The sequence below is a fragment of the Canis aureus genome, chromosome 20 (assembly GCF_053574225.1).
Source record: "Canis aureus isolate CA01 chromosome 20, VMU_Caureus_v.1.0, whole genome shotgun sequence".
Classification (NCBI taxonomy): Eukaryota; Metazoa; Chordata; class Mammalia; order Carnivora; family Canidae; genus Canis; species Canis aureus.
Genome location: NC_135630.1, coordinates 29,885,704 through 29,906,046, shown reverse-complemented (window position 1 = coordinate 29,906,046; position 20,343 = coordinate 29,885,704). Strand labels below are relative to the sequence as shown.

At 37.6% G+C, this 20,343-nt stretch overlaps 1 protein-coding gene across 5 annotated transcripts in view; it reads right to left on the bottom strand.

Annotated features, from left to right (window-relative positions):
• Positions 1-20,343, bottom strand: part of MAP3K2 (mitogen-activated protein kinase kinase kinase 2) — a 94,628-nt gene that overhangs the window by 11,612 nt on the left and 62,673 nt on the right. For 4 of the 5 annotated variants that reach the window (XM_077861286.1, XM_077861288.1, XM_077861285.1 and 1 more), the window contains exons 9-15: positions 19,875-19,954; positions 18,187-18,254; positions 17,931-18,026; positions 16,707-16,913; positions 15,530-15,678; positions 15,019-15,150; positions 10,127-10,256 (exon numbers count right to left, since the gene is read on the bottom strand). In XM_077861286.1, coding sequence (XP_077717412.1) covers positions 10,127-10,256; positions 15,019-15,150; positions 15,530-15,678; positions 16,707-16,913; positions 17,931-18,026; positions 18,187-18,254; positions 19,875-19,954 — 862 coding nt within the window. The remainder of the gene's footprint in view (positions 1-10,126; positions 10,257-15,018; positions 15,151-15,529; positions 15,679-16,706; positions 16,914-17,930; positions 18,027-18,186; positions 18,255-19,874; positions 19,955-20,343) is intronic. The other variant, XM_077861289.1, reaches the window with a different exon arrangement.

The window sequence follows — 20,343 nt, the reverse complement described above, 5'->3', positions numbered from 1 at the left end:
CAGTGACCCTCAAAAACAGCACTGCTTATTTAACATCTCCCACCATCCAAAACTTACAGAATGATTCTATCAAAAAAACCCAGTGACGGTAAAATATTTAGCCAAAGGAAGGACAACAAACAAGCCACTTTTTACTATGAACTGGGAAAGAATAGCCCTAGGCAAGTCACAGACTGGGAGAGTCATAGAGTTTCACCAGTGGTGAAACAATGCCTACTCATATGAAGGACCGAAAAGAAAATGTATAGCCAACCTTCCAAAATAACTTTCTAATATTTTAAAGCTTATTTTTACTATATTAAAAGTAAGTGCTTTAGGAAACTTTTCAAATATACAAAAGCAGACGGGATAGTATACATACCCATAACCCAGCCCCAATCATCAGGACAATCTTCCCCCACCATACATACTGCTAGCCACTCCCTCCTCCCTCCCATATTATCTGAAGCAAATTCAACACATCATGATTAATAAACAGTTTACTACATGTCTTTAAAATATAAACTCTAAATAAGTAAAAAAATAATAATATAAACTCTTCTCACACCTAAGAGAATGGACAATAACTCCTTAATATTATATACTATTTTTAACATTAAAAAAAAATCAAAATCTAAATAAAGTCCATCCATCATACATTGAGACTCACTGATATATCTTTCAAGTCTTTCTTAAAGTTCCCTCCAATCTCGTGTTTTCCTTTATAATTTATGAAGAATCTAAGTTGTTTCTTGTAGCTTTCTTATGGTCTAGATCTTGCTAACTCCATCCCAAGGAGTCATTTAACATGTTTATCTGTCCTATATATGCTCCATAACTCAGTAGTTGAACCTAGAGGCTTGATCAGATTTGGGTTCAATTTCTTTGGCAAGCGAAACTATTTAAATAAATGATATATTATTGTACAAATAGGAAGTACATAATGCTGGAATGTCTCTCTTTTAGTGATGTTAGCAACTGTTCATATTTAATGTTTAGATCTATTAATACCTTAGTAGTTGCAAAATGGTACTATTCTATTATTCCTTTTTCATTTGTTAACCAGCATACGTCTATACAGATAAGTTTCCTTTCATCTACTTTTTAGTCCTCAGTAATAGAGTTTGTAACAGAAAAGCAGAATACATATGAAGTAAGTTGGTTCCCTAAGAACAATGATCAATTAGTTTTTATGTTAAGTTTCATTATGAACTCATGGGTTTAAACTTTAAAAGCAACCAACTATCTTTCCTTTTTCCTTACCACTTAAAAACTGCACAATGAAAAAAATAAAACTAAAAATAAATAAAAAACTGTACATTATAAAAATTTGGGAAATATAGAAAAAGTAAAAGTATGCAAAGAAAACAAATATCACTCATCCTGCCATTTGGAAATAATCACTATTAATTATATGGAAATTCTTCTCCTAGGTCATATTTTAATTTTGCAAACTTGAGACCATGTTGCATATCCAGTTTTATAACTTGCTTTTCTCTTAACAAATCTATTTGCCCCGTAATGCTTTTAAATCTGCTTGCTTCTAGCCTCATTTACCAGGATAGTTTATCACTCTTTCTGGCAAAGTCAGAAAAGGACCCCCTAGAGGGTTGCTGCCCTCAGTTCCTTTATTTTTTTCATTATGAAAGCTAAAGAGAAACTGGCTTGAATAGAGATTATTCCCAATAGAATAATTTGCAAACAATTTCCCTATGAGGTTCTGTAAACTATCAGGTTTTGTACTTGAGTAGTGAGGTCTGCCTAAGCCAAGCAGATCTTAAGGTGAAAAGCTCCTATTTCTTTTAGATCTGGAGCCATGTCCTCATCCTCTCACACTCACTAGCAAGCTCCATTCCATACAAGAGATCTGGCTCAGGCATTCTGTAGCAGATTCTACTCTATCACCACAAACTAGATAGAATGTTCTCTTTGCCCTGAATATGGCCATATTTATGATGTGACATATACAAGAAGGAAGTAAATACCCAATAGCTCAAAATAGTCCCTCAAAACCAATAAAAATGTATTTTTAATTTATTATTTACAGTTGACCCTAACACAAGAGTTAGTGGCAGCTCCTCCCCACCACCTCAGCGCAATTGAAAATCCACATATAGGGCAGCCCGGGTGGCTCAGCGGTTTAGCACCGCCTTCAGCCCAGGGCCTGATCCTGGAGACCCAGGATTGAGTCCCATGTCGGGCTCCCTGCATGGAGCCTGCTTCTCCCTCTGCCTGTGTCTCTGCCTCTCTCTCTCTCTGTGTCTTTCATGAATAAATAAATAAAATAAAGGGGATCCCTGGGTGGCGCAGCGGTTTGGCGCCAGCCTTTGGCCCAGGGCGCGATCCTGGAGACCCGGGATCGAATCCCACGTTGGGCTCCCAGTACATGGAGCCTGCTTCTCCCTCTGCCTGTGTCTCTGCCTCTCTCTCTCTCTCTCTCTCTGTGACTATCATAAATAAATAAAAATTAAAAAATAAATAAATAATAAAATAAAATAAAAATCTACATATAAAAAAAGAAAGAAAGAAAATCCACATATAACTTCCAAAAATTCTAGAAATTTTAACTACTAATAGCCTATTGTTGACTGGAAACCTTACTGATAATATACAGTTAACACATATTTTGTATATTATATGTATTATATACTGTATTCTTACAATAAAGTAAGCTACAGAAAAGGTTAAGAAAGTCGTAAGGAAAATACATTTAGAGAACTGCAGTTAATGAAAAAAAAAATCCACAAATAGTTGGACCCACAGAGTTCAAACTTGTGTTGTTCAAGGGTCAACTGTGTGTGTGTATATTTATCCTTACTGACTGATTAAATAAAGTGATCATTAAATATGGATCACAACGCAGTATTTATAGAACGAGATCTCTGGGTATGCTCTACAGTACAAAGTTTTAAGCACTCTCAAATTTGAAACACCTCTGCCAACTGCTTTGGTCTCATGTCATGCCCTTCCCTTACATACTGGATCCCTGAAAACAGTTGTTTTTGACTTTTTTTTTTAATATTTTATTTATTATTCATGAGAGACACAGAGAGAAAGAGAGAGAGAGAGGCAGAGACACAGGCAGAGGGAGAAACAGGATCCATGCAGGAAGCCCGATGCAGGACTAGATCCCGGGTCTCCAGGACCACACTCTGGGCGGAAGGCGGCACTAAACCACTGAGCCACTGGGGCTGCCCCTATTTTAGAGTTTTAAAAGTGGGTTTAACTGAGTTGGAGTTCATCAAAGCTCAGTGTCTCTTCTTCCCTCCTCTTACTCTCTCCGTAGGTAATGGCATCCATTCCCATGGCTTTAAATATGATCTCAATATCAAGTATGTCATCATCATAGCTAACTTTCAAGTGTTTTCTAAATACAATGTTTTAAGCATATTATACACATTAACTCATCCTTACAAAAATCCTATGAGTTGGACACTATTATTACCCTCCTTAAAAATGAGGAACTGAAGCACAGAGAGATTATGTATCCTGTCCAAGGTCACACAGTGATAGAGCCCAAATTTGCGGGGGCAGGGCAAAATGGTGGAAGAGTAGGGTCCCCAAGTCACCTGTCCCCACCAAATTACCTTGATAACCTTCAAATAATCCTGAAAATCTACGAATTCAGCCTGAGATTTAAAGAGAGAACAGCTGGAATGCTACAGTGAGAAGAGTTCACGCTTCTATCAAGGTAGGAAAATGGGGAAAAAAGAAATAAAGAAACAAAAGGCCTCCAAGGGGAGGGGCCCCGCAAGGACCAGGCTAAGGCCGGGGCGAGTGTCCCCAGGACAGGAAAGCCTCGCCTGGAGAAGCAGGAGTTGCACCAATCTTCCCGGCGGAAAGGTGCATGCAGGGAGTTAGAGCAGGACCCCGGAAGCGGCGGGGATGCCCTCAGGCTCCCGGGGACACTAACAGCAACTGCGCCCCGGGGAGAGTGCTCCACACCCCGTAACCAAGCTCCCTAAAGTGCTGCAGCGCATGCATGGCAGGGGCCCCAGGAGCAGCTCGGAGGCGGCTCCAGCAGAGGCTCCACGCGGAGGGGGCTGTGCGGCCCTGGGAGCAGCTCAGAGGCGGCTCCCGCAGAGGCTCTGCATGGAGGAGGCTGCGCATCTGGGAGAGGGAATCCAACAGCGCAGGTCCAGGAGCACAGGGCGTCGGGGACACAGCCCAGGATCCGGCCTCCCCCGGGACAGGCAGAAGCCAGGAGGGCACAGGACAGCAAGGACACTCCTGCCCCAGCTGAGCAGATCAGCAGCCCCGCCCCAGGAGCATCCAGGCCCCTGCAGACTCAGAGCTCTGTAGTTACTGCGGGAGCTGAATCCAGGGCTCCAGCGCTGGCCAACCCACTGCTGTTGTTCCTCCTGGGGCCTCACAGGAAAAACAACCCCCACTGAGCCTCACTGTGGCCTCACCTGATAAACAGCTTAAACATCTTTCACTAAGCCCTGCAACAGGCAGGGGGCTGAGCAGCTCCCCCAAGTGCTAACACCTGAAAATCACAGCAGGCCCCTCCCCCGAAAGACCAGCTAGACAAGGGGGGAGGGGGGGACACGACAAATTATTGACCAAGCAGCACTGGAAAGTTCCAGGGGAAGTTGAGGGATTTACAGTATACAGAATCACAGGATACTCCCCCTTGTTTTTTTTTTGTTGTTGTTGTTTTTGATTTCTGTTTGCTCCCCCCCCCCCGCCCTTTTTATTCTTTTTTTCTCTTTTTTTTCTTTTTCTTTTCTTCTTTCTCTTCTCTCTTTTTCTCCTTTTCCCAATACAACTTGTGTTTGGCCACTCTACACTGAGCAAAATGACTAGAAGGAAAACCTCACCTCAAAAGAAAGAATCAGAAACAGTCCTCTCTCCCACAGAGTTACAAAATCTGGATTACAATTCAATGTCAGAAAGCCAATTCAGAAGCACTATTATAATGCTACTGGTGGCTCTAGAAAAAAGCATAAAGGACTCAAGAGACTTCATGACTGCAGAATTTAGATCCAATCAGGCAGAAATTAAAAATCAATTGAATGAGATGCAATCCAAACTGGAAGTCCTAATGACAAGGGTTAACGAGGTAGAAGAATGAGTGAGTGACATAGAAGACAAGTTGATGGCAAAGAGGGAAACTGAGGAAAAAAAGAGACAATTAAAAGATCATGAAGACAGATTAAGGGAAATAAACAGCCTGAGGAAGAAAAACCTACGTTTAATTGGGGTTCCCGAGGGCGCCGAAAGGGCCAGAGGGCCAGAATATGTATTTGAACAAATCCTAGCTGAAAACTTTCCTAATCTGGGAAGGGAAACAGGCATTCAGATCCAGGAAATACATCACCCCCCTAAATCCAATAAAAACCGTTCAACACCTCGACATTTAATAGTGAAGCTTGCAAATCCCAAAGATAAAGAGAAGATCCTAAAGCAGCAAGAGACAAGAGATCCCTCACTTATATGGGGAGAAATATCAGATTAACAGCAGACCTCTCCACAGAGACCTGGCAGGCCAGAAAGGGCTGGCAGGATATATTTAGGGTCCAAAATGAGAAAAACATGCAACCAAGAATACTTTATCCAGCAAGGCTCTCATTCAAAATGGAAGGAGAGATAAAGAGCTTCCAAGACAGGGAGGAACTGAAAGAATATGTGACCTCCAAACCAGCTCTGCAAGAAATTTTAAGGGGGACTCTTAAAATTCCCCTTTAAGAAGAAGTCCAATAGAACAATCCACAAAAACAGGGACTGAATAGGTATCACAATGACACTAAACTCATATCTTTCAATAATAACTCTGAACGTGAACGGGCTTAATGACCCCATCAAAAGGCACAGGGTTTCAGACTGGATCAAAAAGCAGGACCCATCTGTTTGCTGTCTACAAGAGACTCATTTTAGACATAAGGACACCTACAGCCTGAAAATAAAAGGTTGGAGAACCATTTACCATTCAAATGGTCCTCAAAAGAAAGCAGGGGTAGCCATCCTTATATCAGATAAACTAAAATTTATCCTGAAGACTGTAGTGAGAGATGAAGAGGGACACTATATCATACTTAAAGGATCTATCCAACAAGAGGACTTAACAATCATCAATATATATGCCCTGAATGTAGGAACTGCCAAATATATCAATTAATAACCAAAATTAAGACATACTTAGATAATAATACACTTATACTTGGTGACTTCAATCTAGCGCTTTCTACACTTGATAGGTCTTCTAAACACAACATCTCCAAATAAACAAGAGCTTTAAATGATACACTGGACCAGATGGATTTCACAGATATCTACAGAACTTTACGTCCAAACGCAACTGAATACACATTCTTCTCAAGTGCACATGAAACTTTCTCCAGAATAGATCACATACTGGGTCACAAATCAGGTCTGAACTGATACCAAAAGATTGGTTATTCTGCGTATTCTCAGACCATAATGCCTTGAAATTAGAACTAAATCACAACAAGAAGTTTGGAAGGATTTCAAACACGTGGAGGTTAAGGACCATCCTGCTAAAAGATGAAAGGGTCAACCAGGAGATTAAGGAAGAATTAAAAAGATTCATGGAAACTAATGAGAATGAAGATACAACCGTTCAAAATCTTTGGGATACAGCAAAAGCAGTCCTGAGTGGGGAATACATCTCAATACAAGCAGCCATCCAAAAACTGGAAAGAACTCAAATACAAAAGCTAACCTTACACCTAAAGGATCTAGAGAAAAAATAGCAAATAGATCCTACACCCAGTAGAAGAACAGAGTTAATAAAGATTCGAGCTGAACTCAATGAAATCGAGACCTGAAGAACTGTGGAACAGATCAACAAAACCAGGAGTTGGTTCTTTGAAAGAATTAATAAGATAGATAAACCATTAGCCAGCCTTATTAAAAAAGAGAGAGAAGACTCAAATTAATAAAATCATGAATGAGAAAGGAGAGATCACTACCAACACCAAGGAAATACAAACGATTTTAAAAACATATTATGAACAGCTATACGCCAATAAATTAGGCAATCTAGAAGAAATGGACACATTTCTGGAAAACCACAAACTACCAAAACTGGAACAGGAAGAAATAGAAAACCTGAACAGGCCAATAACCAGGGAGGAAATTGAAGCAGTCATCAAAAATCTCCCAAGACACAAAAGTCCAGGGCCAGATGCTTTCCTGGGGATTCTATCAAACGTTTAAAGTAGAAACCATACCTATTCTACTAAAGCTGTTTGGAAAGATAGAAAGAGATGGAGTACTTCCAAATTCGTTCTATGAGGCCAGCATCACCTTAATTCCAAAACCAGACAAAGACCCCACCAAAAAGGAGAATTATAGACCAATATCCCTGATGAACATGGATGCAAAAATTCTCAACAAGATACTAGCCAATAGGATCCAACAGTACATTAAGAAGATTATTCACCATGACCAAGTGAGATTTATCCCCAGGATACAAGGCTGGTTCACCACTTGTAAAACAATCAATGTGATTCATCATATCAGCAAGAGAAAAAACAAAAACCATATGATCCTTTCAATAGATGCAGAGAAAGCATTTGACAAAATACAGCATCCATTCCTGATCAAAACTCTTCAGAGTGCAGGGATAGAGGGAACATTCCTCGACATCTTAAAAGCCTTCTATGAAAAGCCCACAGCAAATATCATTCTCAATGGGGAAGCACTGGGAGCCTTTCCCCTAAGATCAGGAACAAGACAGGGATGTCCACTCTCACCACTGCTATTCAACATAGTACTGGAAGTCCTAGCCTCAGCAATCAGACAACAAAAAGAAATAAAACACATTCAAATTGGCAAAGAAGAAGTCAAACTCTCCCTCTTCGCCAATGACATGATACTCTACATAGAAAACCCAAAAGCCACCACCCCAAGATTGCTAGAACTCATACAGCAATTTGGCAGTGTGGCAGGATACAAAATCAATGCCCAGAAGTCAGTGGCATTTCTATACACTAACAATGAGACTGAAGAAAGAGAAATTAAGGAGTCAATCCCATTTACAATTGCACCCAAAAGCATAAGATACCTAGGGATAAACCTAAGCAAAGAGGTAAAGGATCTCTACCCTAAAAACTATAGAACACTTCTGAAAGAAATTGAGGAAGACACAAAGAGATGGAAAAATATACCATGCTCATGGATTGGAAGAATTAATATTGTGAAAATGTCAATGTTACCCAGGGCAATTTACATGTTTAATGCAATCCCTATCAAAATACCATGAACTTTCTTCAGAGAGTTAGAACAAATTATTTTAAGATTTGTGTGGAATCAGAAAAGACCCCAAATAGCCAGGGGAATTTTAAAAAAGAAAACCATATCTGGGGGCATCACAATGCCAAATTTCAAGTTGTACTACAAAGCTGTGGTCATCAAGACAGTGTGGTACTGACACAAAAACAGACACATAGATCAATGGAACAGAATAGAGAATCCAGAAGTGGATTCTCAACTTTATGGTCAACTAATATTCGACATAGGAGGAAAGACAATCCACTGGAAGAAAGACAGTCTCTTCAATAAATGGTGCTGGGAAAATTGGACATCCACATGCAGAAGAATGAAACTAGACCCACTCTCTTGCACCATACACAAACATAAACTCAAAATGGATGAAAGATCTAAATGTGAGACAAGATTCCATCAAAATCCTAGAGAAGAACACAGGCAACACCCTTTCTGAACTCGGCCACAGTAACTTCTTGCAAGATACATCCACGAAGGCAAAAGAAACAAAAGCAAAAATGAACTACTGGGACTTCATCAAGATAAGAAGCTTTTGCACATCAAAGGATACAGTCAACAAAACTAAAAGACAACCTACAGAATGGGAGAAGATATTTGCAAATGACGTATCAGATAAAGGGCTAGTTTCCAAGGTCTATACAGGACTTATTAAACTCAACAGCAAAGAAACAAACCAATCATGAAATGGGTAAAAGACATGAACAGAAATCTCACAGAGGAAGACACAGACATGGCCAATAAGCACATAAGAAAATGCTCTGCATCACTTTCCATCACGGAAATACAAATCAAAACCACAATGAGATACCACCTCACACCAGTGAAAATTGGGAAAATTAACAAGGCAGGAAACCACAAATGTTGGAGAGGATGTGGAGAAAGGGGAACCCTCCTGCACTGTTGGTGGGAATGTGAACTGGTGCAGCCACTCTGGAAAACTCTGTGGAGGTTCCTCAAAGAGTTAAAAATAGATCTGCCCTATGACTCAGCAATTGCACTGCTGGGGATTTACCCCAAAGATACAGATGCAATGAAACGCCGGGACACCTGCACCCCGATGTTTATAGCAGCAATGTCCACAATAGCCAAACTGTGGAAGGAGCCTCGGTGTCCATCGAAAGATGAATGGATAAAGAAGATGTGGTTTATGTATACAATGGAATATTACTCAGCCATTAGAAACAACAAACACCCACCATTTGCTTCGATGTGGATGGAACTGGAGGGTATTATGCTGAGTGAAATAAGTCAATCGGAGAAGGACAAACATTATATGGTCTCATTCATTTGGGGAATATAAAAAATAGTGAAAGGGAATAAAGGGGAAAGGAGAAAAAATAAGTGGAAATATCAGAAAGGGAGACAGAACATGAAAGACTCCTAACTCTCGGAAATGAAGTAGGGGTGGTGGAAGGGGAGGTGGGCAGGGGGTGGGGGTGACTGGGTGGTGGGCACTTGACGGGATGAGCACTGGGTGTTATTCTGTACGCTGACAAATTGAACCCCAATAAAAATTAAATTTATTAAAAAATAAATAAAATAAAATCTAAAAAAAAACATTTGCATCAGGCCATCTGGTGTCAGGGCCTTCACTCTTAACCCCTATATTCTAATGCCTATGTTTGATGTATGAAAACAAGGTCTCTTTTTTATGATCATTTGAACTTTACTGCTTATGTGAACATCCCCACACAGATAAGCTACCCACTTGTAGAGATGTGAACATTAGGACTAATCAGAATATTGACTAAGTGAGTGAGAAAGCAAAATTATTTCCTAAGATGTTCTGAAGGTAGATGTATTAACTTAGATGTTAAATTTCTTAATCCTATCGCTTGTTTCATTCAGATTCACAAAAATAACTGGGTTCTTAAAAAAATACTCTATTACTTACCTTTGATATCTCTATGAACAATCATATTACTGTGCAAATAATGTACGCCCTCCAGGATCTGACGAGTGTATTTCCTAGTCACATTCTCAGTAAGAGCTCCATATGCTTTTAATTGGTCCTTAATTGAACCCTAAGATAAAAGAAACCAAAAAGAAAACTATGGTATGGTTTGAAATGAAAATCACTATTAAATCTTTATATTTAAAAGGATCTGTAGTTTATGAGTGGGAGGCTTTAGTTGGGAGAGTACAGGAATTCTCAGTAAGGATATTATATGCTATCTAATTTAACATAAACTCTATTATATTCCCTGACTAGAATTGTGGAAGAGTATGGTCACAGCTGAAAGAAGCCTTTAAAACTATTTTTTGACTGATGCCCATTTTTTCCATGACTATATTGGTTCTATCTCATCCTTGCAATCATGTTATTTAAAATCTTGCTTTTTTTGCCCTGAATGGATTTTTGTTTTTCCTACTTGCTCTTCTCTATATGTCCTACTTTTTTTAAAAATTTATTTATTCATGAGAGAGATAGAAAGAGAGGCAGAGACATAGGCAGACAGAGAAACAGGCTCCCTGCAGGGTGCTCGATGTGGGACTTGATCCCAGGACCCCAGGATCACGACCTGAGCCAAAGGCAGACACTCAACCACTGAGCCACCCCGGCACCCCCATTCTACTAAATTTAATGGGAGAAATTATATAAGCATCGTTCACAAACTTGGAAATTCAGTAAGGATTATGAGAGACAAAAATCTTTCTTTTTTATTTTATTTTATTTTTTTAAAGATTGATTTATTTATTCATTCAGAGACAGCGAGAGAGAGGCAGAGACACAGGCAGAGGGAGAAGCAGGCTCCATGCAGGAAGCCCAATGTGGGACTCGATCCTGGGTCTCCAGGATCACTCCCCAGGCTGCAGGCGGTGCTAAACCGCTGCGCCACCGGGGCTGCCCAATCTTTCTTTTTTATTTTTTATTTTTTTTATTTTATTTTTTTTTTTTTAAATAAGTTGACAGGATCTTTTTTTTTTTTTTTTTTTTTTTATTTATGATAGTCACACAGAGAGAGAGAGAGAGAGAGAGAGAGAGAGAGAGAGGCAGAGACACAGGCAGAGGGAGAAGCAGGCTCCATGCACCGGGAGCCCGATGTGGGATTCGATCCCGGGTCTCCAGGATCACGCCCTGGGCCAAAGGCAGGCGCCGAACCGCTGCGCCACCCAGGGATCCCAATCTTTCTTTTTTAAACAGAGAATATATCCAAATGTTTCTGCCCTTCCTTGAGTTTTGACCAACAGTGTACTATGTCACATGAAAGTAGATCCTTAGACTTTTTACATGCTTAACCATTTGCTGTTTCTGCTATTCATGAGCAATCTTTGAAGGGACAGCAAGATTAATTCTACTGACTCAAACTTGCAAACACATGTGTGGAAAGCCTTAGGCAGCCAAGTACCTATACCTATAAGTCAACGTGGCTTGTTTGTTCAGTCTACTAATTGTGTCTCTCCTTGTAGTAATACACAAAACAACACAGCTAGAACTGAGCTGTCCAAATAATAAGCCCCCAAACACTCATAGGCAGCAAAATGACTGGTGAACTTAAGGCTTTTCTGGGCTTTGGGCAGTTGGACCAATGGCCTACAGCTGCTAACAGCTCCATCAGCGCTATTTACTCTTGTGTATCAAAAAAACAGTTATCAGGGAATCCCTGGGTGGCTCAGTGGTTTAGCTCCTGCCTTCAGCCCAGGGCGTGATCCTGGAGTCCTGGGATTGAGTCCCACATCAGGCTCCCTGCATGGAGTCTACTTCTCCCTCTGCTTGTGTCTCTGCCTCTCTCTCTCTCTCTCTCTCTCTGTCTTTCATGAATAAATAAATAAAATCTTAAAAAAAAATAATAGCAGAAAAGGAAAAAATGTAAAAATAAAAAAAAAACAAAAAAAAAGTTATTTTCCTCAGTGTGAACAAGGAGAATGGGTTGCAAAGTAGTGTACCAGCTAAAAATTGTGTGTGTGTGTGTGTGTGTGTGTGTGTGTCACACAAAAAGAGAAATCATCTGCTAGTCCAGGTACTGAAAATAACGTTATGGTTCTATTCTGAAAGTAGTTCTAGATAAACTAAGGACTAGAATGTATTTGAGAAAACTGAAAAGCAGTAACAATTTTGGCAAAGCATGAAATAGTTGCACAAAGAGATGGATCATACTCAATTTATTTATTTATTTGTTTGTTAAGACTTTATTTACTTACTCATGAGAGAGAGAGAGAGAGTGGCAGAGACACGGGCAGAGGGAGAAGCAGGCTCCCCATGGGGAGCCCAATGGGGGACTTGATCCAGGGCTTGAGGATCACGACCTGAGCCAAAGGCAGATGCTCAATCACTGAGCTACCCAGGTACCCCCATCCTACTAAATTTAATGAGAAAAATTATATAGCATCATTCACAAACTTAGAAATTCAGTAATGTCTAAGATGATGTACATCTGGCCCATATATGCCTATGCTTGGCATATGTGTAATTCATTTTAAGACTGATGAACTATTATTAATTTAGTAAAATGATTTCAGTGACAACCTATACTTTGAAGAGATAGCTGCCTTTACAAAACCAAGTAAAGTTAATGAGAAACATGAACTAACATCTCTCCTGAATACACCACCTTAGTCTTAAGATTCCTAAATCTATAAGATTACTCATCTCCATTTGTGATGTAAATCAGTTCTAGCCAATTAAACCATTTAATCTTATCTTCAATAATGTGGGTCTCTATTCACACTTAGAATTAATTTTTCTTTTTTTAAAACTATTTTATTTATTTATTCATGAGAGAGACAGAGAGGCAGAGACACAAGCAGAGGGAGAAGCAGGCTCCTGATGTGGGAATCGATCTGGGGACTCCAGGATCACACCCTGAGCCAAAGGCAGACTCTTATCTGCTGAGCCACCCAGGCATGCCTTAATTTTTATTTCTAATTCAGATATTTATTGCCCAAACAGTAATGGAAATCTAAATAAAAGAAAAATCAATCATAATCTCAACATAACACATTTTCAAGTTTCTTGGGTCCTTGTCCAAATACAGATATTTTTAAAATAGCCTCATTACTATTTAAAAGCATTTTATATTCTTTTTCTTACTTCTTCCAACTTTGCTACATAGCCTTCGTGATTTTAACATATTCTCTTGGGCAATGCCATCATAATTTACTTTCACTGTGAGTACTGATATTTCCATCACAAATTTGTTTTCCAAAGGTACTTAAAAAACAAACTAATTTACTTTGTCAACAGGATCTTTGAAAATACAAAGTAGCAGTGATGTGTAACTATAAACAATTGTGTCACTATAAAAAATTAATTAATTATTCATGATAATAAGAAAGTAAACTTAACTGTTGATCTTATGAAACCGGATGATTAAGACTATGACTATCAGATACTGATCCATAGTTTTACAGATCCATAGCTTAAACTGCAACCTTGTACATGAAACATACAATTCTAATAAACAATCTACTTAGGGAAACCTGCGTGGCTCAGCGGTTAGCCTGCTTCTCCCTCTGCCTATGTCTCTGCCTCTCTCTCTCTTTGTACCGCTCATAAATAAATAAAATCTTTAAAAAAAATCTACTTAAAGACCCATAAATCAAATCAGGTAATATACCATATATACTACCAATTAAATTATACGAATGCATGTATTTTTAAATGAGTAAATATACCACCATCTTGAAAATCATTAATACTAAAATGTACTCTACAAATACTAAAAACAACATAGAAGGAATGACAGTTTGCAAGTCACATTTTGCAGCTCCTACCGAAACTACTGACTCAGGCAATGATTACCAATCTGTATTAAAAACCTGGAAAAGGATGGTTTGAAAAGGAACTGGAAACTGTGTTCTTTTTATTCTTTAAAGATTTATTTATTTGAGAGAGAGAGAGAGAGAGCACGTGAGTATGTGAGTTGGGGGAGGAGCAGACGGAGAGAATCTTCAAGCAGACTGCCCACTGAGCATGGAGCTGAATGTAGGGTGCAGGGTTTAATCTCACAAGCCCTGAGATCATGATGTCAGCTGAAACCAAGAGTTGGACACTTAACCGACTGAAATACCCAGGCACCCCAGGAACTAGATAGTCTTATGTGCTAATAGCCCAGATTACTTTCTGGTCCTCAGGAATAAACAAAACCTTACATTGGAGAAATCTGGATGTTGATCATCCTAACCTAGCACTCAATCTTTGCATCACTAACAGTAGAACCATTAGAAATTGTATGTCTCCTAATGCGATGCAACACGAGATGCACAGCATCATTAGAATGCATCACAGATGCACCTAATAAAAAATGCTGAATCTTAATCTAATTTAGATATTAGATCTAACTTGGAGTTTATAGGAAATAAGAGAATAAAGGAACAAATTAAACACTACCATGAGGATGCAATTAGAGAAATCTATGAGAGGAGATTGTCAACAGAACTAGCCCAGTCTCTTTGTCAAACCTATGTCATGTAAAAAATGTTCTAAGTTAAAAGAGAAGTAAGAGGCATAACAGTTAAAGGTAATGTGTTGTCCTGGGCTGGATCCTGGTTTGGATAAACCAGCTATTACGGTTATTTTAAGAGCATTTAGGGAAATCTGAGTATGGACTGCTATGGTACCTATAACTTTAGTATACCTCAGCTTTTTTTTTTTTAAATGAGTTAAGAACTACAAAATGAAGATACAAAAAAAAATTATATTACATAGCTCTAATTTAAAACTTTCAAAATGTCTTTAAAGTCCTTAACTACTTTACATTTTATAATCAGAGTTCTGTTGTTTTTCTTTCCTCAACTAAGACTTTAAAGAGAAAATGTCTATTTTTAAAGGACATAACAACTTACCCCTGGCATATATTCCATAAATATGGAAAGTGTTTTTTCCTGGGGATCCCTCAAACAGCCATAATACTGAACAATTCGCTCATGCAGCAAGTTTTTCAACAACTGAATTTCACACTCAAGTGCATTTACTTCCTGAAAGACAGAACTCACTGTTAAGTCTTTATAGCATTGCTAGTTAAAAGGAAAACATTTGAACTTCATGGACCATCAAGGTGATTTCATTCTGAAATTTTTACTTCCCAAGGAATAAACATTTTAAAGTCTCTAAACAGTAACTTTTATAACAGTCCTTGATGGTATACTAAAGCAACCCTAAATTAGATAGGAACATTACGGAGCACTAAAAGAGAAAAAAAAAAATCACAGTACAGAGTAAACAAATATATCTAATTATATATGGATTTGTTTTGCAAATAATTTGTATTAAGAAAAAACAAAAATTCTATTGTGTTATATTTAGTAAAAATGCTTTTTATAAATGTGACAAAGTAGCTTGTGCAGTGATTCTTACCTTGCTGGTCTCAGGGCTATCAGGGTCAAACTGAACTTGCTTAACTGCCAATTCTCTTCCTGTATCGACATCATAACAGAGGTAGACCCTGCCAAATGCTCCTTGGCCAAGCAGTTTGCCCAATCTCCAGTTTGTTGGAGCACGAGGTGCTAAAAAAGAATGTTTTCTTAAAATGGAATAGCCAGATGGCACACAAATAGTTACAAACTAAATGAGTAAACTGTATTAATGATATCCTTAACTGAATACACTTGGATATAAGGGAAAATCATAATCATCCAAATTCATAATGATCACCACTTTGTAAATTTTCCAAGAATTCTAAACACAAATAAGGTTCATATATCCCCACATCTTTTTTCCAGTGAGATTATATCTGCTCCCCATTAAAAATGTAAAGCATCTTTCACTGAATCCAAGGTACCACTGATTGTCAGATGCACTATATTTAATCTTTACTGCAGCAATAATTTTTTGCATTTTTTTCTAATTTCCTTTTTAAAATTTATTTAAATTCAATTTGCCAACATATAGTATAACACCCAGTGTTTATTGCAGCAATATTGTAATTAGTTTTCCATCTGCTTACAATGTAGAAAGCTATAAAGAATATCAGTCTCATTCTAACAAGAGAAAATCTTGAAAGCAGCCAGAGGGGAGAATAAAGAATAAATATATACATAAATATATGTACATAAATTTTAAGTAAATGCAGAAGAATAAAGATGAGCATTACATCAGACCTTTCCTCAAAAAGTATACAAAAGCAAACAAAAACAAAAACAAAAAAACAAAACAAACAAACAAAACAATATACAAAAGCCAGAAGATGATATGGAGCAATAGCTTTAAAGCACTAACAGAAAAAAAAAACAAAAACAAAAAACAAAAACTGCCCAGCATTCTGTACCCAGATAAAAAAATCTTTCAGAAATAAAAGGAAAAAAAGGCCTTTTTCAAACAAAAGCTAAAAGAATTCATTACCAGCAGAGTTACATTACAAGAAAGATTAAAAGCAATTCTTTTAAGAATTTGATACCTGAAAGAATCCCAGATCTACATAATCTATAATCTACAAAATCCTGGATCTACAAAATATATATATATATATATATATATATATATTTTTTTTTTTTTTTTCTGCAAAACATTCACTGTGTCAATTTCTATTACTTACAGCGGCTGGGTGGGCTGATGTCCATTACAGTCAAAGTAGGATTGTCTATGTCACTTCCCCTTCTTCTTATTCGACTATCATCATACTCTGGGGTAAAGATACTGCTTCCACTACTAGTGCTTAAAGAGTGATCGGTAGGACTGAAACTCACAGGAGACCGGAAGCTGGTCCCCTGAGTCCTTCTAGCTCTTGGAAAAGTTTTACGACCTACAAAATCAAAACAGAATTACCTTAGGACTTTTATTCATGTTATAATTGAAAGTATTTAAATTTATGACATAAGGTACGGAAGTCTGTCTTGTGACTAGATTTAAGGTTAAGACACTGAAATAGCAATGGTTATTTGATTACATGTTTTAAACTTAAGAGTAATATTTTCTTTTAAAGTTCAAGGGAGGGGATCCCTGGGTGGCTCAGCGGTTTAGTGCCTGCCTTTGGCCCAGGGCGTGATCCTGGAGTCCCGGGATCCAGCCCCGCGTCAGGCTCCCGGCATGAAGCCTGCTTCTCCCTCCTCCTGTGTCTCTGCCTCTCTCTCTCTCTCTTTCTATGTCTATCATAAATAAATAAATCTTTAAAAAAATAATAATAATAAAAAATAAAGTTCAAGGGAATATCCTTTTTAACACTGGATCATGAAGTCAAAAGTGAAAATACAAGGAAGAGGAAAGGTTAAAAAAGCAAAAATGAAGAGTTGATAAAAAAATAGGATCTGAATATAAATTCAAGCAATCTCTTGTTAAAACATGCATACATTCAAAAAAATCATTGTACTCCCTCACTTCTGGATAAGAAGGAGGAAAAAAATTGTATAATTTCCAATTATAAGAACAAAAATTGGAAAATTAATAGGTAGCAATTTTTTCCATAAAAGTTTAATGCAAGTATGAATTTCATCATCAAGGAGTAATTTTCTAATTAATATCATTCTTTAATTACACCTTTTCTTTTGAGGGAAAGGTAAGTATTATTAGGTAAGTTGCCCTAACCCTAGGTAACGTAAGTTGCCTTAGGGCAACTTAATAACATCTAATAATAATCTAACCCTAAGATGTAACTACAGTTTTAGTTAGTTAATTCCTTTCGAAAATTGTTTTAAGTAGAAAAGTAAGTGATTTACGAATGAATTTATTTCTACTGGTTTATTTAAGTATGATATTTTTAAATTTTGATTATTTTTGAGATTTTTAACAAGCTGTTCTTGTGGTCTAATTGCCAGAAACTTACCATCATTATAGTCTTGATGGTGATATGAAACATGATACCTTCTTGGGTATGTTCCCCCTTTTCCAAATTTCTCAAAGATAGGGTTATCATAGTCTACTGAGACATAAGAAAGTTATATGTTACAAAAAAGTCAAACATCTCTAATAATAAACACATTTACACATTTTTATTCATTTTTAAAAAAAATTCCCTTCTCCCTCTCAGCAAAGCACTATTTAATGACATATTTAAACATTTAGAATATGGATAGTCTAACCTGAAAATTCCTGATGATTATCTGGATAGCTCTGTGCCCTAGGCATTCGTGATTTTGGATAGCTCTCCCTAAAAATAAAAAAATGTCGTGTTAAATGAGCAAAAAGTATGTAAATACATTTAAAATATCAGTATCTGTATGTATGTGTGGTGGAAATTGTGTGTGTGTGTGTGTGTGTGTGTGTATGCAATACTAAGAATAAAGGAGGTCTGTCTGAAATGTTAACTGAAAGAAACTTCTTTTCTAACACTTATTTACTGCACAGAGGCAAAAGCCTGGCTTTTAAAAATAACCTATAGGGTATAGCAGTAAAAATGAAAAGTTTGGGAATTACAGATGTTGGCAAATACTGTGTTTCAATTCTAGCTCTACCACTCAACTAGCAGTTGCAACCTTGACATATCACCTTTCTGAGACTATCCATATCTATAAAAACAAGATATTAATTTCCCACTCATCAAGTGTGTGTATATACATAGTGCTCAGGACACTGTCTTTCAAATATTAAGTGCTCAATATATAGCTTTCGCATTACTATTTTCCTGAATTTCTTAAATGTTTCAATTACCTATCTTGACATAGACATGGGCACAAAGGTTTTGTGTGTACAGGTAAATGAACATTAAATGTGTATTCCTATACAGTATTTGTTATATTTTCAGAATTTGCTTCAAAAAGAAATCCCAGATGAGATCAACTAGGTACACATTTTATGGACTCTGTATGCTACAGGTAAACACTGTCTTTATTGAGACCAGGAAAGAAGAAGCACCTGTAACAAAAAATCCAGTTGCAATTTCATCCAGTTTATATTCCTGAACAGCTATTTCACAAAACGTAAGTATTAAATTTTAAATGACAGCCAACATACTGGGCCACAATTACCAAGAAAAATAAGTTATCTATAAGTTAGTGCTAAAATGAACATAATCCTGAACAGGTGAAACAACTCAAGAAACCTCCAAAACTAAATGCATTTTTTTAAAAAGATTTTATTTATTTTTCATGAGAGACACTGAAAGGCAGAGATATAGGCAAAGGCAGAAGCAGGCTCCCTGTGGGGAGACTGCTGTGGGACTGAATCCCAGGACCCAGGGATCATAACCTGAGCCAAAGGCAGACACTCAACCACTGAGCCACCCAGGTGCCCCTAAATGTATTTTTTTTTTAATTTTATCTATTTGAGAGAGAAAGAGAACATGCACGCGCGCGTGCATGCACACACACACACACACACACACACACACGTCTGCAGGTGGTAGGGTAGGGCAGGGGTAGGGCAGGTAGGGAGAGGGAGTCCAAGCTGACTTCCCTCTGAGCACGGAGCCTGACATTGAGGTCAATCTCACAACCCTGACATCAGATCTGAGCTGAAATCAGAGTTAGAAGCTCAACCAACTGCACCACTCAGGCACCCCACCAACAGAGTTTTAAAAGTAAATACACATAAATTCTAAGTTTGCATTTAGCTTCAAACACACAATTTTGGTAAACAGAAATACTCATTATAATCAGATATCATTTTACCTGATAAAGATACTGAGCTCCAAGAGGTTAAGGGATTTGTCCAAACTGTGAAAAAATTCATTTGCCCTAAGTAATGAGTATCAATTACACTCTTCTAACATAATATATATACATGCATTTATGCACATATACTAAAAAATAAAAACTATAATCAATATTACCCATCCAAAGGACTATCAAGTGATGGACAACTTCCTGAGCCAGAATTTTCAGGGCTGCTTAAAGACAATGGATCCAGCATCTAGAAAAACAAAGAGTTCCTCCATGATTCAATGTGATATAACAAGCAGTTACTGGGTTTTTTTAAATAGCTTTATTGAGATATAATTCATATAACATAAAATTCACCCATTTAAAGTGTACAATTTAGTGGTTTACAGTATATTGAGAGTTGTGGAACCCTTACCACTATCTGAGAACACTTTCAGTACCCAAAAGAAGACCCCATATCCAATAGCAGTCACCTCCTCCCAGAGTTATTCATTTTTTAATGTTTTAAATGTAGTGGTCCCTTTTGTAGGTAGGCTATGACTTCAAAATCTCCTAAGAGAAAAATATTTTCTCTATGGACTATTAGCTAAATAATTAAAAGCTAAAAGATTTCACATAGTTTTGCTTACTGAACACTGA